This window comes from Salmo trutta, chromosome 14, assembly GCF_901001165.1.
Source record: "Salmo trutta chromosome 14, fSalTru1.1, whole genome shotgun sequence".
NCBI lineage: Eukaryota > Metazoa > Chordata > Actinopteri > Salmoniformes > Salmonidae > Salmo > Salmo trutta.
Window position 1 is genome coordinate 17,480,599 of NC_042970.1, and position 19,310 is coordinate 17,499,908.

Genomic DNA, 19,310 nt, shown 5'->3' on the forward strand with positions numbered 1-19,310 from the left:
TAGGAACTGATTTATACATTTCTCAACTGAAAGTAAAGTTAAGAGCAATTCAATGAATCCTTAGATATACACAAATGTCTGAGCATGTGAATAGCTTTTGATTTAGAGGTGATTGTGACAAAAAAAATCTATTAAGATTTCTATTAGAGATATATGTTGAGAACAAAAAAACTCAATTTCCATGCAATGTAAAGTGATAAGGGTTATGAAGCGCCTTCTGCGTGGGTCCCAATGCAAGGGAAAGATAAGGACACTAACAGAGTGTATACATACACCATTATGCCCCCTTCTCAATGTTGGGTAAGGACTAAACAGTGCAAGCTATTTACTGCTGTGTCAGTATACTTATTCACAACAGCAGCAGTAGGTCGGAGAGACAGCACTCTTACATGAAAATTGGCTTTGTCTGTATGCCAATTACTGGGTTTGCTTTACAACCCATGAATAACTTGGTCATCAAATGACTGTTGTGGCATTCTGCTGTTTAATTTCTTGCCTGAAAAAGTTGAGTATGAAACATGAAAATAAAATGAAATGAGCTTGACAAAAACTACAAGATAATATACTGCTCAAAAAAATAAAGGGAACACTTAAACAACACATCCTAGATCTGAATGAAAGAAATAATCTTATTAAATACTGTTTTCTTTACATAGTTGAATGTGCTGACAACAAAATCACACAAAAATAATCAATGGAAATCCAATTTATCAACCCATGGAGGTCTGGATTTGGAGTCACACTCAAAATTAAAGTGGAAAACCACACTACAGGCTGATCCAACTTTGATGTAATGTCCTTAAAACAAGTCAAAATGAGGCTCAGTAGTGTGTGTGGCCTCCACGAGCCTGTATGACCTCCCTACAACGCCTGGGCATGCTCCTGATGAGGTGGCGGATGGTCTCCTGAGGGATCTCCTCCCAGACCTGGACTAAAGCATCCGCCAACTCCTGGACAGTCTGTGGTGCAACGTGGCGTTGGTGGATGGAGCGAGACATGATGTCCCAGATGTGCTCAATTGGATTCAGGTCTGGGGAACGGGCGGGCCAGTCCATAGCATCAATGCCTTCCTCTTGCAGGAACTGCTGACACACTCCAGCCACATGAGGTCTAGCATTGTCTTGCATTAGGAGGAACCCAGGGCCAACCACACCAGCATATGGTCTCACAAGGGTTCTGAGGATCTCATCTTGGTACCTAATGGCAGTCAGGCTACCTCTGGTGAGCACATGGAGGGCTGTGTGGCCCCCCAAAGAAATGCCACCCCACACCATGACTGACCCACCGCCAAACCGGTCATGCTGGAGGATGTTGCAGGCAGCAGAACGTTCTCCACAGCATCTCCAGACTCTGTCACGTCTGTCACATGTGCTCAGTGTGAACCTGCTTCATCTGTGAAGAGCACAGGGCGCCAGTGGCGAATTTGCCAATCTTGGTGTTCTCTGGCAAATGCCAAACGTCCTGCACGGTGTTGGGCTGTAAGCACAAGCCCCACCTGTGGACGTCGGGCCCTCATACCACCCTCATGGAGTCTGTTTCTGACCGTTTGAGCAGACACATGCACATTTGTGGCCTGCTGGAGGTCATTTTGCAGGGCTCTGGCAGTGCTTCTCCTGCTCCTCCTTGCACAAAGGTGGAGGTAGCAGTCCTGCTGCTGAGTTGTTGCCCTCCTACGGCCTCCTCCACGTCTCCTGATGTACTGGCCTGTCTCCTGGTAGCGCCTCCATGCTCTGGACACTACGCTGTCAGACACAGCAAACCTTCTTGCCACAGCTCCCATTGATGTGCCATCCTGGATGAGCTGCACTACCTGAGCCACTTGTGTGGGTTGTAGACTCCGTCTCATGCTACCACTAGAGTGAACGCACCGCCAGCATTCAAAAGTGACCAAAACATCAGCCAGGAAGCATAGGAACTGAGAAGTGGTCTGTGGTCCCCACCTGCAGAACCACTCCTTTATTGGGGGTGTCTTGCTAATTGCCTATAATTTCCACCTGTTGTCTATTCCATTTTCACAACAGCATGTGAAATTTATTGTCAATCAGTGTTGCTTCCTAAGTGGACAGTTTGATTTCATAGAAGTGTGATTGACTTGGAGTTACATTGTGTTGTTTAAGTGTTCCCTTTATTTTTTTGAGCAGTGTATAAGACCTCAATAGCTGAACGATGCATTGTAAAGTGACTTTGTAAAATCAAATTCATGCATTTGCAGTGGGCTTGTATTGTAGACATTGCCTGTGGAGGTTTATACAGTATACAGTGGCAAGAAAAAGTATGTGAACCCTTTGGAATTACCTGGATTTCTGCATAAATTGGTCATAAAATTTGATCTGATCTTCATCTAAGTCATAACAATAGACAAACACAGTGTGCTTAAACTAACTAATAACCCACAAATTATTGTATTTTCTTGTCTATATTGAATACATCATTTAAACATTCACAGTGTAGGCTAATGACTTCTCCAAAAGATAATTGGAGTCAGGAGTCAGCTAACCTGGAGTCCAATCAATGAGACGAGATTGGAGATCTTGGCTAGAGCTGCCTAGCCCTATAAAAAACACTCACAAAATTTGAGTTTGCTATTCACAAGAAGCATTGCCTGATGTGAACCATGCCTCGAACAAAAGACATCTCAGAAGACCTAAGATTAAGAATTGTTGACTTGCATAAGCTGGAAATGGTTACAAAAGTATCTCTAAAAGCCTTGATGCTCATCAGTCCACGGTAAGACAAACTGTTTATAAATGGAGAAAGTTCAGCACTGTTTCTAGACTCCCTAGGAGTGGCCATAAGGGAAAGATGACTGCAAGAGCACAGCGCAGAATGCTCAATGAGGAATCCTAGAGTGTCAGCTAAAGATTTACAGAAATTTCTGGAACATGTTAACATCTCTGTTGACAAGTCTACGATATGTAAAACACTAAACTAGAATGGTGTTCATGGGAGGACACCACGGAAGATGCCACTGCAGCCCAAAATAAACATTGCTGCACGTCTGAAGTTTGCAAAAGTGCACCTGGATTTTTCACAGCGCTACTGGCCAAATATTCTGTGGACAGATGAAACTACAGTTGAGTTGTTTGCAAGGAACACACAACACTATGTGTGGAAAAAAAGGCACAGCACACCAACATCAAAAACTTATCCCAACTGTAAAGTATGATGGGGAGCATCATGGTTTGGTGCTGCTTTGCTGCCTCAGGATCAGGACAGCATGCAATCATCGACGGAAAAATGAATTCCCAAGTTTATCAAGACATTTTGCAGGATAATGTAAGGCTATCTGCCAATTGAAGCTCAACAGAATTTAGGTGATGCATCAGGACAACGACCCAAAACACAGAAGTAAATCAACAACAGAATGGCTTCAATAGAAGAAAATACGCCTTCTGGAGTGGCCCAGTCAGAGTCCTGACCTCAACCCAATTGAGATGCTGTGGCATGACCTCAAGAGAGCAGTTCACACCAGACATCCCAAGAATATTGCTGAACTGAAACAGTTTTGTAAAGAGGAATGGCCAAAAATACTTCCTGGCCGTTGTACAGGTCTGACTACAGAAAACGTTTAGTTGAGGTTATTGCTTCCAAAGGAGGGTCAACCAGTTATTAAATCCAAGGGTTCACATACTTGTTCCACCCTGCACTGTGAGTGTTTACACAGTGCGTTCAATAAAGACATGAAAATGTATAATTGTTTGTGTGTTATTAAACAGACTGTGTTTGTCTATTGTTGTGACTTAGATGAAGATCAGATCAAATTTTATGACCAATTTATGCATAAATCCAGGTAATTCCAAAGGGTTCACATACTTTTTCTTGCCACTGTAAAACACATATTGTATTGGCCTCTCCTGAAAATATTTGTACTAAGCTGCTGTTCCTGTACAGTAAACACCAGGATGTACGGAACAGCTGGTGTCTTTCCTTCTTTGTCCTTCTGATTCATGTCTATATACCTTTCATGTTCTGTCCTTCAAGATCTTGAAAACAACTTCTTCAGTCCTATTGAAATCCCAGAAAAAAAGATGAACCGAAAATGAATATTTGAAGGGAGTCATGCAACCTTGAATCACCAACATGCCTTTTAGGATATGCACATAATGTTAGTGGCTCTTTAAATATAAAGTGCATTTGCAAATTATTCAGACCCATTCACTTTTTTCACATTTTGTTACGTTACAGCCTTATTTTAAAATTGATGAAATATAAAGAAATGCTCATTAATCTACACACAATACCATATTTTTTATGCAAATGTGTAAAAAATGAAAACCTGAAATATGAATTTACAGAAGTATTCAGACCCTTTGCTATGAGTCTCAAAATTGAGCTCAGGTGCATTCTGTTTCCATTGATCAGCCGTGGGATGTTTCTAAAACTTGACTGGAGTCCACCTGTGGTAAATTCAATTGATTGGACATGATTTGGAAAGGCACACACCTGTCTATATAAGGTCCCACAGTTGACAGTGCACGTCAGAGCAAAAACCAAGCAGTGAGGTCGAAGGAATTGTCCGTAGAGCTGCGAGACAGGGTTGTATTAAGACACAGATCTGGGGAAGGCTACCAAAACATTTCTGCAGCATTGACAGTCCCCAAGAGCATTGTGGCCTCCATCATTCTTAAATGGAAGAAGTTTGGAACCACCAAGACTCTTCCTAGAGCTGTCCGCCTGGCCAAACTGAGCAATCAGGGGAGAAGGGCCTTGGTCAGGGAGGTGACCAAGAACTCGATGGTCACTCTGACAGAGCTCCAGAGTTCATCTGTGGGGATGGGAGAACCTTCCATAAGGACAACCATCTCTGCAGCACTCCACCAATCAGGCCTTTACGGTAGAGTGGCCAGACGGAAGCCACTCCTCAGTAAAAAGCACATGACAGTCCGCTTGGATTTTGCCAGAAGACACATGAAGGACTCTCAGACCATATGAAGCAAGATTCTCTGGTGTGATGAAAACAAGACTGATCTCTTTGGCCTGAATGTGAAGCGTCACGTCTGGAGGAAACCTGGCCCCAGCTGTGGGGATGTTTTTCAGCAGCAGGGACATGGAGATTAGTCAGGATCAAGGAAAAGATGAACTGATCAAAGTACAGAGAGATCCTTGATGAAAACATGCTATAGAGCACTCAGGACCTCAGACTGGGGCGAAGTTTCTCCTTCCAACAGGACAACGACCCTGAGTACACAGCCAAGACAATGCAGGAGTGGCTTCTAGACCAGTCTCTGAATGTCCATGAGTGGCTCAGCCAGAGCCCGTACTTGAAACCCATTCAACCTGACAGAGCTTGAGAGGATCTGTAGAGAAGAATGGGAGAAACTCCCCAAATACAGGTGTGCTAAGCCTGTAGCGTCATACCTAAGAAGACTTGAGGCTGTAATAGCCACAATGTCTTTCTTTTTTTAAATTTTTTAAATTTCTTTATGGAGCATTGTGTTTAGATTGAGAATTGTGTGTAGATTGATGAAGGGGAAAAAAACGATGTAATACTTAATTTAGATTAAGGCTGTAATGTAACAAAGTGGAAAAAGTCAAGGAGTCTGAATACTTTCCAAATGCACTGTAGGTGCATATATAAACAGTACCAATCAAAAGTTTGGACACACTTACTCATTCAAGGTTTTTCAACATTGTAGAATAATAGTGAAGAGATCAAAACTATGAAATAACACATCATGTAGTAACCAAAAAATGTTAACCTCTCTTGTCTAGGGGGCAGTATTTTCACGTCCAGATGAAAAGCCTGCCTAAAGTAAACTGCCTGTTACTCAGGCCCAGAAGCTAGGATATGCATATAATTGGTAGATTTGGATAGAAAACTCTCTAAAGTTTCTAGAACTGTTAAAATGATGTCTGTAAGTATAACAGAACTGATATGGCAGGCGAAACCCCGAGGACAAATCATCCCCTAACCCTAACCCTAACCCCCCCACAAAAAAAATTGCCTACCACTGTTTTCAATGGCTGTCACTTTTATTATAAGGCGAAATCCTCCCAGATTGCAGTTCCTAGGGCTTCCAATAGATGTCAACAGTCTTTAGAAGGAGTTTCATGCTGTTTTTTTGAAAAATGAGCCAGAAATTGTAGTTTTTCTAGGAGGCTCCCATTTTGGCTGTAGTGTTTCCAAGAGCGTGGCAGAGAGCACGTTCTTTGGTATTTTTTCCGGTAAAGACAATAACGATTCTCTGTCTTAAATGTTATCGTTTATTTACGTATTAGGGTACCTAAGGTTTGATTATAAATGTTGTTTGACTTGTTTGGAAAAGTTTATTAGTAACGTTTGGGATTCATTTTGTATGCATTTTGATGGAGGGAAACTGGGTGGATTATTGACTGAAGCGCGCCAGATAAACTGAGTTTTTATGGATATAAAGAAGGACATTATCAAACAAAAGGACCATTTGTGTTGTATCTGGGACCTTATGGAGTGCCAACAGAAGAAGATCATTAAAGGTAAGGCATTTATTATATCGCTATTTCTGACTTTCGTGGCGCACCTGCCTGGTTGAAATATGTTTTTCATGCTTTTGTATGTGGGGCGCTGTCCTCAGATAATCGCATGGTGTGCTTTCGCCGTAAAGCCTTTTTGAAATCAGACACAGCGGCTGGATTAACAAGAAGTAAAGCTTTATTTTGATGTATTACACTAGTGATTTTATGAAAGTTAAATATTTATAATTCTGTAATTTGAATTTCTCGCTCTGCAACTTCACCGGATGTTGGGCAGGTGGGACGGTAGAAGTTAAACAAATCAAAATGTGTTTTAGATTTTAGATTCTTCAAAGTAGCCACCCTTTGCCTTGATGACAGCTTTGCACACTCTTGGCATTCTCTCAACCAGCTTCATGAGGTAATCACCTGGAAGGCATTTCAATTAACAGGTGTGCCTTGTTAAAAGTTAATTTGTGGAATTTCTTTCCTTCTTAATGCGTTTGAGCCAATCAGTTGTGTTGTGACAAGGTAGAGGTGGTATACAGAAGATAGCCCTATTTGGTAAAAGACCAAGTCCATATTATGGCAATAACAGCTCAAATAAGCAAAGAGAAGTCCTTCACTACATTAAGATGTGAAGGTCAGTCAATGCGGAAAATTTGAACGTTTCTTCAAGTGCAGTCGCAAAAACCATAAAGCACTATGATGAAACTGGCTCTCATGATAACTGCCACAGGAAAGCAAGACCCAGAGTTACCTCTGCTGCAGAGGATAAGTTCATTAGAGTTACCAGCCTCAGAAAATGCAGCCCAAATGCTTCACAGAGTTCAAGTAACAGACACATGTCAACATCAACTGTTCAGAGGAGACTGCGTGAATTAGGCCTTCATGGTCGAATTGCTGCAAAGAAACCCCCACTAAAGGACATCAACAAGAAAAAGAGACTTGCTTGGGCCAACCTCATCCCCATATTATTGCTTACCCTCTTGCTCTTTTGCACCCCAGTATCTCTACTTGCACATCATCATCCGCACATGTATCACTCCAGTATTAATGCTAAATTGTAATTATTTTCACCTCTAGGGCCTATTTATTGCCTACCTCCCTACTCTTCTACATTTGCACACACTGTACATAGATTTTTCTATTTTTATTTTATTTTGTGTTATTGACTGTACGTTTGTTTATGTGTAACTCTGTGTAGTTTTTGTCGCACTGCTTTGCATTATCTTGGCCAGGTCGCAGTTATAAATGAAAACTTGTTCTCAACTGGCCTACCTGGTTAAATAAAGGTGAAAAAAAGAAGAAAAAAAGAAACACGAGCAATAGACATTAAAATCTGTCCAAATTTAAGATTTTTGGTTCCAACCGCTGTGTCTTTCTGAGATGCAGAGTAAGTGAACGGATGATCTCTGCATGTGTGGTTCTCACTGTGAAGCATGGAGGAGGTGTGATGGGGTGGGGGTGCTTTGCTGGTGACACCGTCATTGATTTATTTAGAATTCAAGGCACACTTAACCAGCATTGCTACCACAGCATTCTGCAGCGATACACCATCTCATCTGGTATGCGCTTAGTGGGACTACTATTTGTTTTTCAACAGGACAATGACCCAACACACCTCCAGGCTGTGTAAGGGATGTTTGACCAAGAAGGAGAGTCATGGAGTGCTGCATCAGATGACCTGACCTCCACAATCACCCCACCTGTTTTGGGATGAGTTGGACCGCAGAGGGAAGGAAAAGCAGCCAACAAGTGCTCAGCATATGTGGGAACTCCTTCAAGACTGTTCGAAAAGCATTTCAGGTGAAGCTGGTTGAGAGAATGCCAAGTGTGCAAAGCTGTCATCAAGGCAATGAGTGGCTACTTTGAAGAATCTAAAATCTAAAATATATTTTGATGTTTTTAACACTTTTTTGGTCACTACATGATTCCATATGTGTTATTTCATAGTTTTGATGCCTTCACTATTATTTTACCTATAGGCACAGTTGAGAAAGCATAAAGGAGCAAGCAAAGCTGATACAACATCCTCATTCTGAGAAGTGATCAGGAATATCAGGCATCATTTTAGCAACGCTTTTGCGAAAAGCAGCAGTAGATACCCTGAGAGTACATTCATGCCTGGAAAGGGTTATTTTGTTCCATGTTCTTTCCTGGATTCTTATAATGTCGTTCTCAGAAACTTCTGCCTGAATATGCAAAGACTCTGGTGGACCAACGGGTCAAACTTGGCTTTTGTTAGCCAATACAGAGAGCCGGGAGAAACTCCAGATGCATAGGCATTGACTTAATCAGCTTAATCTACCAACCAATCATCTCCCCCAACACTTTTCCTCTAATCCTCCCCTGTACGCTAGCAAAGCACAAGCACAAGCCTTGCAGTCATGTGATTCACAAAAATTTAATGATGACAAATACTTTATTCAGTAAGGTCACTCCCATAGAATTCTATGGTCACTCCCACTAACGCCAACTTTGAGTGGTTGATATCCCAGTCCTATATGAGCTGTGCGCAACAGCCTTGGGACAATGTTAGGATTCTAACAACAGGTGGATTTCCACAGAGACAGGAATAAAACTACAGTAATGTCCCTGGAGATGTGAAGGTTATCTCACTCACCATTTACTCACCATTTAACCATAGAGAACTCCTTTGTGTGCACAATGTCTCTTTAATGTAACTTTTTCATTTACAAGGCACTGGAACCTTTGTAAAACGCTGAGGCCACCTGGAGTACAATATTTTTATTCTCCACGAACACAGTAAGCATCTCAGGCGTGGAAATCAAATGGTTCTGCGACAGGCAGCAAAACGTCAAGGCATCAGGGCTGAGTTCATAAGTACCATTAGTGCTGCTCAGCGTAACTGTGCTAAGGGTCTAAAGTAAAGGATGAATTAAAGTAAGAGCATGGGTCGTCATCATAGTGGAGCAAGCAGGAGTAACAGGCAGGGCATCAGGATTCTGAGCGTGTCCTGGGGAAGAGTGCGGCACTACGGTGGGCTAATCAGACACTAACAGGGAGGGTGAGAGTGACGCGCAGGCAGGGGAAACAGGAGGCAGCACTGTTGAGGCACAATAGCAGAACAAAGGAACACGCCTCGCAGGGGACAGAGATCATTACAGCCCCCTCAACACATCAAGCATTTGGTGCATTCTGACTGTGAATCCTTGCCTTTTCAGTGGTAACCTTCCCTTTCACTGGCATTCACCACGTTGCTTGACCTTTTCAGTCAGTTTCACAAGCTGCGTTCAGACAGCTACTGCACGTCATGAAAGACGAGTGCCTTACAGTACATGGCAAACTGGGATCACGCCTTTCCAAGATAAAAAATAACTAGAGAACCTGATCTCACCTAGGAGAAATTCAACATGGATAAAATGCTATGTGCTTGTTATACCGAAAGGACAACTACCATTAAAGACAAAATGAGAGCTATTATACTACATTTGGAATTTTTGCCCACAGTGGTCTTGTAAATTTGAACAACAGGTAAAGTTTTCCTTTGGTTGACATAATTACAGTACAGTATAGTTTATGTGATGGTCCTCAAAGACAAACACATCAAGGGCAAAAACTGTTTATCTCACAAATCATAAATTCTCGCCAAAGAGGCTAGCTTTACTCTATGAGTACTGTGCTGGCAACAAACTGTGCTAAGATAAGATGTTGGTCAATCAACCAGTGCCAACTCCTGAGTGATGCTGAGTGACCACCAGAGTCTGATTTGAATGACATTATCAGAACCAAAAACAAGTATGCAGTCTGCACCCAATGGGCACATACTGGTTGAATCAATGTTGTTTCCATGTCATTGCAATGAAATGACTTTGAACCAACATGGAATAGTTGTTGAACTGACGTGTGTGCCCAGTGGGCAGAGTCCTTTACAATCAAAACCCAACTCCTAATCATGAAAATAAGAACGGTTTGCTGTCTCAAAACAGTCTAGTGTTGGATTGAGTAATGAATGGGAGGGTATACTAGAGCCAGAGTATAATGCTTCATCAGCCTCTTGATTAAACACTGATAAATCCAACTGTGGTTCACTGTTGACCCCACCAATTTGTAAGAAAGACAAATTAAATCCCTCCATCAAAATGTGATCAATGCTGGAGAGCCCTGGGGGGGACAACAAGCACCCATTGTATAATGAAGCAATAATTCAGTTTTACTGTACATGAATGTCAGATACTCCAAAACCCACAATAAGGATTTCTGTGTGATTCATATCCCCCTGTTATACTGTATATCAATTAGAGAGTAAGTCTTACTGTGTTTCTTTCACTGCAGCTTTAAAGGCAGAGAGCGAGAACAGAACTACTCCCCATGAGTCTATATTTCCCCCTGAAAGATTTTGGCACTGTGGACAGTGATGACAGGGTTCAAGGGGGTTATTATAATACCTCTACTGATTATTGTATTACGTTTGATGTAGGGATTAATTCAATTAACAAAAACACACTTCCATTATGGATAAGCATGGATGAAAGCATGGGTTCTTTCATGTTCATAGCATCTTTAATCTTCACAAGAACTAACCAACGTCTTTCATACAGAGTGTGCACTGATTTAACCGTAATTGCTATGACTGGAAGAACGTAATCTACTCACCACTTCACTTAGGTCAGTCTTTTTAAAAATGTTTTAAGTGTGTGCACTTTTAAACATGTCACCATCCACAACGCAGACGTCACCAACAATCTTAGATCTTTACCCCTTAGCCCCCTAATTATTATATAACCTAAATAACTAGCATCTGGAATAAAAACAGATATTGACAGGAGTTACAAAACAATGAAACTTTGATATCAATGTTAATGTCACGACTTCCGCCGAAGTCGTTCCTTCTTCTTGTTCGGGCGGCGTTCGGCGGTCGACGTCACCGGTCTTTTAGCCATCGCCGATCCACTTATCATTTTCTGTATTTTTTGTCTTTGTTTTCTACACACCTGGTTTCTATTCCCCAATTACATGTTCATTATTTAACCCTCTGTTTCCCACATGTTAGTGTGCGTGTTTATTGATTGTTCATGGCGGTACTTGTCAGCTGGTTATGTTTGCCGGGTTATGTATTTACACCCGTTATTTTCGAGTGAACGGTATTTCTCTGCACTTTGAGTACTTTGATGCTGGGTGCCGGTGGAGGACGTATTGGACTCTTCGATGCTGCGGGAGTTCCACCGTCTCCATCCGGATCGCCCTGCGCCTCGTCCTCCGGGTCATCCCCGAGGCCGGTGTCGGCGCACTGCTGTATTTACGCCCGTTATTTCGAGTGACCGGTATTTCTCCGCACTTTGAGTATTGTCTTTATACTGGTGCTGTCGTAGAACTAAATACCTTGTACATCTTGTACGCTCTCCTGCGCCTGATTCACTGCACCAGTTAACCACTGCCTGACAGTTAATGCTATCAATGACCTTTTATCTAAACTTAACCTAATTATGTATATTTTGCGCGAATCGGAGGAGAGCTTATCTGTTCAACAAACCAAAATATTTCAAATAGAGTTACTGCTAAAGAAGCAATCATTCGATCATGACAATAGAAGTCCAAATCTTCTATTTTCATCTGTTATTGTCTAATATTTCAACTTTATGCCCTTGACTCTGCAGTAAATTCTACTGTTTAAGCATAGTGCAGTGTTATTTTTTCTATAATAAACAAAATATGACACCTCTTATCAATATATGACTGAGTATCAATAATATGACACTGTGAATCAATGATATGACACTGATATTCGGCCTTGATCGTTTTCTGATTACCATCCTCCATTGTCCAGTTCGTTATATAATATATTTTCTGAAAGCCTAGTTTAAAAAAAAATGTATTTAACTAGGCAAGAAGAAATTCTTATTTACCATGACGGCCTACCGGGGAACAGTGGGTTAACTACCTTGTTCAGGGGCAGATCAACAGATTTTCATCTTGTCAGCTCAGGGATTCGATCCAGCAACCTTTCAGTTAGTGCTCTAACCACTAGGCTACCTGCCGCCCCAAAAGTATACAGTATCTATGCACACCAAAGAAACCAATATAACCCATTGAACTTTTACATGAGGTAATGATTTCAGGTTCCATAATTCCCCTCATGTTCAGGGGGTGAAAGAAGGTATTTGAGTACTCACAGGAGGGCTTCCATGATGTGAAGTGTTCTTTGTAAGGCCTTATTCCCTTAGTGTAAAATATATTGGTCCACAATAGACATTCTACTTTTTATTTTTGTTATATATTTTTTTAGAGTCTATGTTTTTATTTATTATATTTTGGGGCCCATCTCTTCGGAAAACAAAAATAAACTTTATTTTTCCCACTTTTTATTTTGTAGTTACATGTACAGTGCCTTCGGAAACTATTCAGAACCCTTGACTTTTTCCACATTTTGTTACGTTACTGCCTTGTTCTAAAAAATGTTTTTTTTTTTAAATCTTCCCCTCATAAATCTACACACAAAAGCCCATAATGACAAACCAAAAACATGTTTTAATACATTTTTGCTCATTTATTAAAAATAAACAAATGAAATATCACATTTACAGAAGTATTCAGACCCTTTACTCAGTCCTTTGTTGAAGCACCTATAGCATCGATTATAGCATCGAGTCTTCTTGGGTATGATGCTACAAGCTTGGCACACCTGTATTTGGGGAGTTTCTCCCATTCTTCTATGCAGATCCTCTCAAGCTCTGTCAGGATGGATGGGGAGCGTTACGGCACAGCTACAGTGCATTCAGAAAGTATTCAGACCCCTTGAGTTTTTCCACATTTTGTTATGTTACAGCATTATTCTAAAATTGATTTAATTGTTTTATCCCCTCATCAATCTACACACAATACCCCATATTGACAAAGACCCTTTACTCAGTACTTTGTTGAAGGACCTTTGGCAGCGATTACAGCCAAGTTTTGGGGAGTTTTTCCCATTCTTTTCTGCAGATCCTCTCAGATGTTTGATTGGGTTCAAGTCCGGGCTCTGGCTGTGCCACTCAAGGACATTCAGACACTTGTCCCGAAGCCACACCTGTGTTGTCTTGGCTGTGTGCTTAGGATTGTTGTCCTGTTGGAATGTGAACCTTCGCCCAAGTCTGAGGTCCTGAGCACACTGGAGCAGGTTTTCACTAAGGATTTCTCTGTACTTTGCTCCGTTCATCTTTCCCTCGATCCTGAATAGTCTCCAATTCCCTGCCGCTGGAAAACATCCCCACAGCATGATGCTGCCACCACCATGCTTCACCGTAGGGATGGTGCCTGGTTTCCTCCAGACATGATGCTTGGCATTCAGGCCAAAGTGTTCAATCATGGTTTCATTAGACCAGAGAATCTTCTTTCTCATGGTCTGAGAGTCTTTAGGCACCTTTTGGCAAACTCCAAGTGGGCTGTCATGTGCCTTTTACTGAGGAGTTGCTTCTGTCTGGCCACTCTACCACAGAGTGCTGCAGATATAGGAGAACCTTCCAGAAGGACAACTATCTCCACAGAGGAACTCATCAGGTTCTTGTTCATCTCCCTGATCAAGACACTTCTCCCCCGATTGCTCAGTTTGGCCGGGCGGCCAGCTCTAGGAAGAGTCTTGGTGGTTCCAAACTTTTTCCATTTAAGAATTGTGGATAGATAGTACTTAAACATGATACATTGAGTTTTCAGTTCTATAACTATTATAGATCATGAGATTATAAACCCAACCCTCAGCTCTCAGTCTATCCCACCTATCTCCCTAAACCGCCCTCTTATGATTTCAATGTGCCATATATTATTCAATTGTGCTGTGATGTTTCACATTAATTTCTAATCGCATAGTCCCTACAGATTGTAAATTAAAGATAAATACAGTTGAAGTCGGAAGTTTACATACACTTAGTTTGGAGTAATTAAAACTCATTTTCAACCATTCCACAAATTGTTTACAGACAGATTATTTAATTTATAATTCACTGTATCACAACTACAGTGGGCCAGAAGTTTACATACACTAAGTTGACTGTGCCTTTAAACAGCTTGGAAAATTCATGGCTTTAGAAGCATCTAATAGGCTAAATTACATCATTTGAGTCAATTTGAGGTGTACCTGTGGATGTATTTCAAGGCCTACCTTCAAACTCAGTGCCTCTTTGCTTGACATCATGGGAAAATCAAAAGAAATCAGCCAAGACCTAAGAAAACAAATTGAAGACCTCCACAAGTCTGGTTCATCCTTGGGAGCAATTTCCAAACGCCTGAAGGTACCACGTTCATCTGTACAAACAATAGTACACAAGTATAAACACCATGGGACCACGCAGCCGTCATACCGCTCAGGAAGGAGACACATTCTGTCTCCTAGAGATGAACGTACTTTTGTGCGAAAAGTGCAAATCAATCCCAGAACAACAGCAAAGGACCTTGTGAAGATGCTGGAGGAAACAGGTACAAAAGTATCTATATCCACAGTAAAACGAGTCCTATATCAACATAACCTGAAAGGCTGCTCAGCAAGGAAGAAGCCACTGTTCCAAAACTGCCATAAAAAAGCCAGACTACGGTTTGCAACTGCACATGGGGACAAAAATCATACTTTTCTGGTCTGATGAAACAAAAATAGAACTGTTTGGCCATAATGACCACTGTTATGTTTGGAGGAAAAAGGGGAAGGCTTGCAAGCCGAAGAACACCATCCCAACCGTGAAGCACGGGGGTGGCAGCATCATGTTGTGGGGGTGCTTTGCTGCAGGAGGGACTGGTGCACTTAACAAAATAGATGGCATCTTGAGGCAGGAAAATTATGTGGATATATTGAAGCAACATCTCAAGACATCAGTCAGGAAGTTAAAGCTTGGTTGCAAATGGATCATAAAATCCTTTGTCTTGGTTAAAAACAGGTTGTCATCCACTAGGTTTTGATTACATTTCCAATATTCTGTAAGAGTAATGTGGACGGCAATTATTTGATGGTCCAACCAAATTGTGGCTCCTATCAAAACTTTTTTTTACTTTTGGTGCCAGTGTGAATGATACAAGAAAGTAGTCAAGAAGACTGGCTTGATTAAGCCTCACGCATGTATATCTCACTAGGTCTGGATTTTTAAGCCTCCATATATCCACTAGTTCTAATGTGTCCATGATATTCGTAATTTCACTAAGTGCAAGTAGTGTGATTTCCTTTGAAATCCATTGGGGTGTATTATAATCTCCCACCATAATAATAGAGTAATTTGTTGCTTTTGAGTTCCATAGATTAGTATATATACTTTCAAATAAGTGATTCATCATTATTTGGACCATATAGATTAATTAGCCACATCTGTTTATCGTCCAATAGCATATTTAAAGGGGATATACCTTCCTTGCAGATCTGTTTGGACAGTTTGCACATTCGGATCGAAATTGTTATTAGATAATATCATCACCCCTTTTGAATTTCTTTGCCCAAGGTGAGATTCTTTGACCAAGGCGAGTTTCTTTGCCCAAGGTGAGTTTCTTTGCCCAAGGTGAGTTTCCTTGCCCAAGGTGAATTTCTTTGCCTGCCCAAGGTGAGTTTCTTTGCCCAAGGTGAGTTTCCTTGCCCAAGGTGAATTTCCTTGCCCAAGGTGAGTTTCTTTGCCCAAGGTGAGTTTCCTTGCCCAAGGTGAGTTTCTTTGCCCAAGGTGAGTTTCTTTGCCCAAGGTGAGTTTCCTTGCCCAATGTGAGTTTCTTTGCCCAAGGTGAGTTTCCTTGCCCAATGTGAGTTTCTTTGCCCAAGGTGAGTTTCCTTGCCCAAGGTGAGTTTCTTTGCCCAAGGTGAGTTTCTTTGCCCAAGGTGAGTTTCTTTGCCCACTCCATGGTGCAGTGTTAGTTACCACAGAATCAATGTCATTGCCATTTTTTCCTCTAATGATTAAATCTCACACTGATTTGCAATCATTGCATCCAATTTAATATTAAAAAATGTAGTTTCATATCTGCAACACAATCTCCTCCTTTATATTCATAGTGATTAAACTAACTTCAGTCAACCTTTACTGACTGACACCCCTTCCGTACAATTATTTACTTTAACAACCCCCTTTCATATTAAATACATTTAGCAACCTCATTATTTGTATTGTAATGGAACAAAAATTATGATTTATGTTTGCCTGTGGCAGGTGTAATTTGAGTTAGCTTCATTCTAAACTATGGATTTCACACTGCAACCTGCCCTAAATACATAAGAATAAGGACACAAAACTTCATAAAAATAGCTCTTGCGTGCATCAAAAGTTCTTAATAAGGTACGTTACCTGCCAGGCACCCCATGAGTGACTTCAGCACCAGCAGTTTCCATAGCAACATCATCGTCAGATTTCTGAGGTCAAAGTAGACTCACATCCAATCACAAATGTATGGAATCCTTTTTGGTACCTTTCTGGGTCTTCACTCTGTATAACAAAAGACAGGTGAAATGAATTCCATGATAAGATACAAAGAAAGTCCTTTATTAGCACTTGAGAAAAGTACTATCTAACGCATATTGGTTAAACATTAAAGCTGAAATCCTTAATTGAAACAATTACAAAGATTTGAGAAATGTAACCACTCTTAAATTCAAAGCGAGCTATGTGTGCAAGGATTGAAAGCAGTTCTACGGTAAAAGAGTGACTTTGAATTTGCAATCATTGGTTTTAGTTTGATATGAAAATTATAGTTTTAACTATGTTTTAACATTTACATTTAAGTCATTTAGCAGACGCTCTTATCCAGAGCGACTTACAAATTGGAAAGGCAGTGTTTGTTTACATTTACTTTGTTTACAATCGTTGGCATAAAACAAGCTTATATTTTGGGTTCTAATGGGTAGCGAAAGTTGAAGTAAGCTCATGAGGCATTTCTAAGTTATATTCTTCAAGAATAAATACGTACAGTATATATCATTAACTTAAGTCCTATAATGGATGGACTTGTTGGGCTAGCCTAGTGGTTAGAGTGTTGGGCTAGTAACCAAAAGGTTGCAAGTTCAAATCACTGAGCAGACAAAGTACAAATCTGTTGTTCTGCCCCTGAACAAGGCAGTTAACCCACTGTTGCTAGGCTGTCATTTGTTCTTAACTGACTTGCCTAGTTAAATAAAGATACAATATTCTAACTTTAAGGGAATATGCCTCGCTTCTGATGACATGTCAAGGACTAGGGCAATGCTTTCCAAACTGTTAACCTTCACGGCAGTGTGTAGCCTATTGTAGACCGTAATTCATATATATTTAGATCTAAAAGAATTATCAATGTATCAGTAATTAACACGTTTTTTTCTTTGTATTATCTTTAACCAGATGTAATGTGTTATATTATCCTACATTAATTTCACATTTCCACAAACTAAAGAATAACTAAAGAATATGCATATCCTTGCTTCAGGTCCTGAGCTACAGGCAGTTAGATTTGGGCAAACATCGAAAAAAGGAGGCCTTGAATGTGAACAAAGACATTACTTTGAAAGTATACATCAATTAAGGAATTAGATGATTGAGTTAAAAACTGACTCTATATTCTCATTCACCCCCCCAAAAAAACATTACATGTACAATGTAACTCTCAATGCACAGACTATCATAAAAAAATACCTTCCTCCTTTTTTCTCCCTCCCAAAGTCAGGCTGGAGCCTATTCTATTTCCTGAAAAGCTACAGAGGCAAAAATAGCAAAAATAGCACAGATTTCATGTTTGGCACAAAGTAATTACAAGTGACATGCATTCCCATACCCATGAAAAATACAGTTCCAGACACACCTATTTTAAGCCTATTTTGGTAGCTCCCTCTTGAACATACAGTGGCACACCTACACTTAATAATACCAATTCACTTCTACGTTCATAAACGTTGCATGCCACAGCAGGAGATGAGGTGTAAAATAAAATGTCAGTGATCCCAGTGTCAGTGTCAGATGTGTTTAATTCCCCAGCAGAAATACCAGGGGTATCGCCATGGAATCTGTACCCAAACCTGAAGAGCCTGCATTGTTTCAGAGGGATAGTAATTATCTGAGTGCTCCAGGCCATCGATGTAAAGAGCAGAAGAGAAGATGGGGGGGGGGGGGGGCTGCAGGGGATAAAAATAAAATCAATGCCATCCAGAGACACAGTGTCCCATGGCAGTACTTTTACAACATTAGCTTACTGTAACCTGCTGCCCTACAGACAATATAATACTTACTCATTTACATCAGGACCGGAAACTGCATTCTATGTTTGGTAGGGAAGTAGTGTATGGTGAACTTTGAAACATGGTCATTTTGTTATTGTCAGTCTTTGACTAAGTATTTCATATAGTTATGCCTCTGCTGTTGAAAGACAAATATGATCCAATTAGGATTTATTCAGAAGCTGACACAACTAATTGCGGCATTGTTTACATTTTAATTACAAATTTACCTCTCATCTCCTCTGCTCAACTCCAACCCCAATAAAACAACACGTTTTTGGAGAGGACAGAATAATATGTGTACATCTCAAAACGAGTGATTATTCAAAGTAACTCAAATGAAACAATAAGCTTATAAGATAGTTCCTCTTTTCAGGGTCTCTCAAAGGTTTGCACGGACTTTGTCAACGGCTAACTGTTTCACGTGCTGATGTTTGAGCCTTTGTTATTTCCTCGAGTGACAAAGGTATATCTAAATCAGTGATGGACTATTATCTACTTGTGCTCTGTGACTGAAAGTTCTGTCATCAGAGACCCCAATTCAATCAATTATAAAGAAATGTAAAACTGCACTGAGGGTTATCTCAGAATATTTACACTGTCTTGGAGATGTTCCTCTTAAGGTCCTTGTCATTGCATAAAAAGTGTCAAATTGGGATAGATATTGGTTTCAGTAGCAGGGAGAGGAAGTAGAGATGTAAATGAAACAGAGTGGGGGCAGGCAGTTGGATGTACAGTATGC

The 19,310-nt window shown here is 40.7% G+C and overlaps 1 protein-coding gene across 3 annotated transcripts in view; it reads right to left on the reverse strand.

The window, feature by feature from the left end:
* Positions 1 to 19,310, reverse strand: part of LOC115207538 (contactin-4-like) — a 242,940-nt gene that overhangs the window by 176,127 nt on the left and 47,503 nt on the right. For all 3 annotated transcript variants that reach the window (XM_029774693.1, XM_029774694.1, XM_029774692.1), the window contains exon 2: positions 16,674 to 16,811. In XM_029774693.1, the coding sequence (XP_029630553.1) occupies positions 16,674 to 16,728 (55 nt within the window). In that variant the 5' untranslated portion in view covers positions 16,729 to 16,811. The remainder of the gene's footprint in view (positions 1 to 16,673; positions 16,812 to 19,310) is intronic.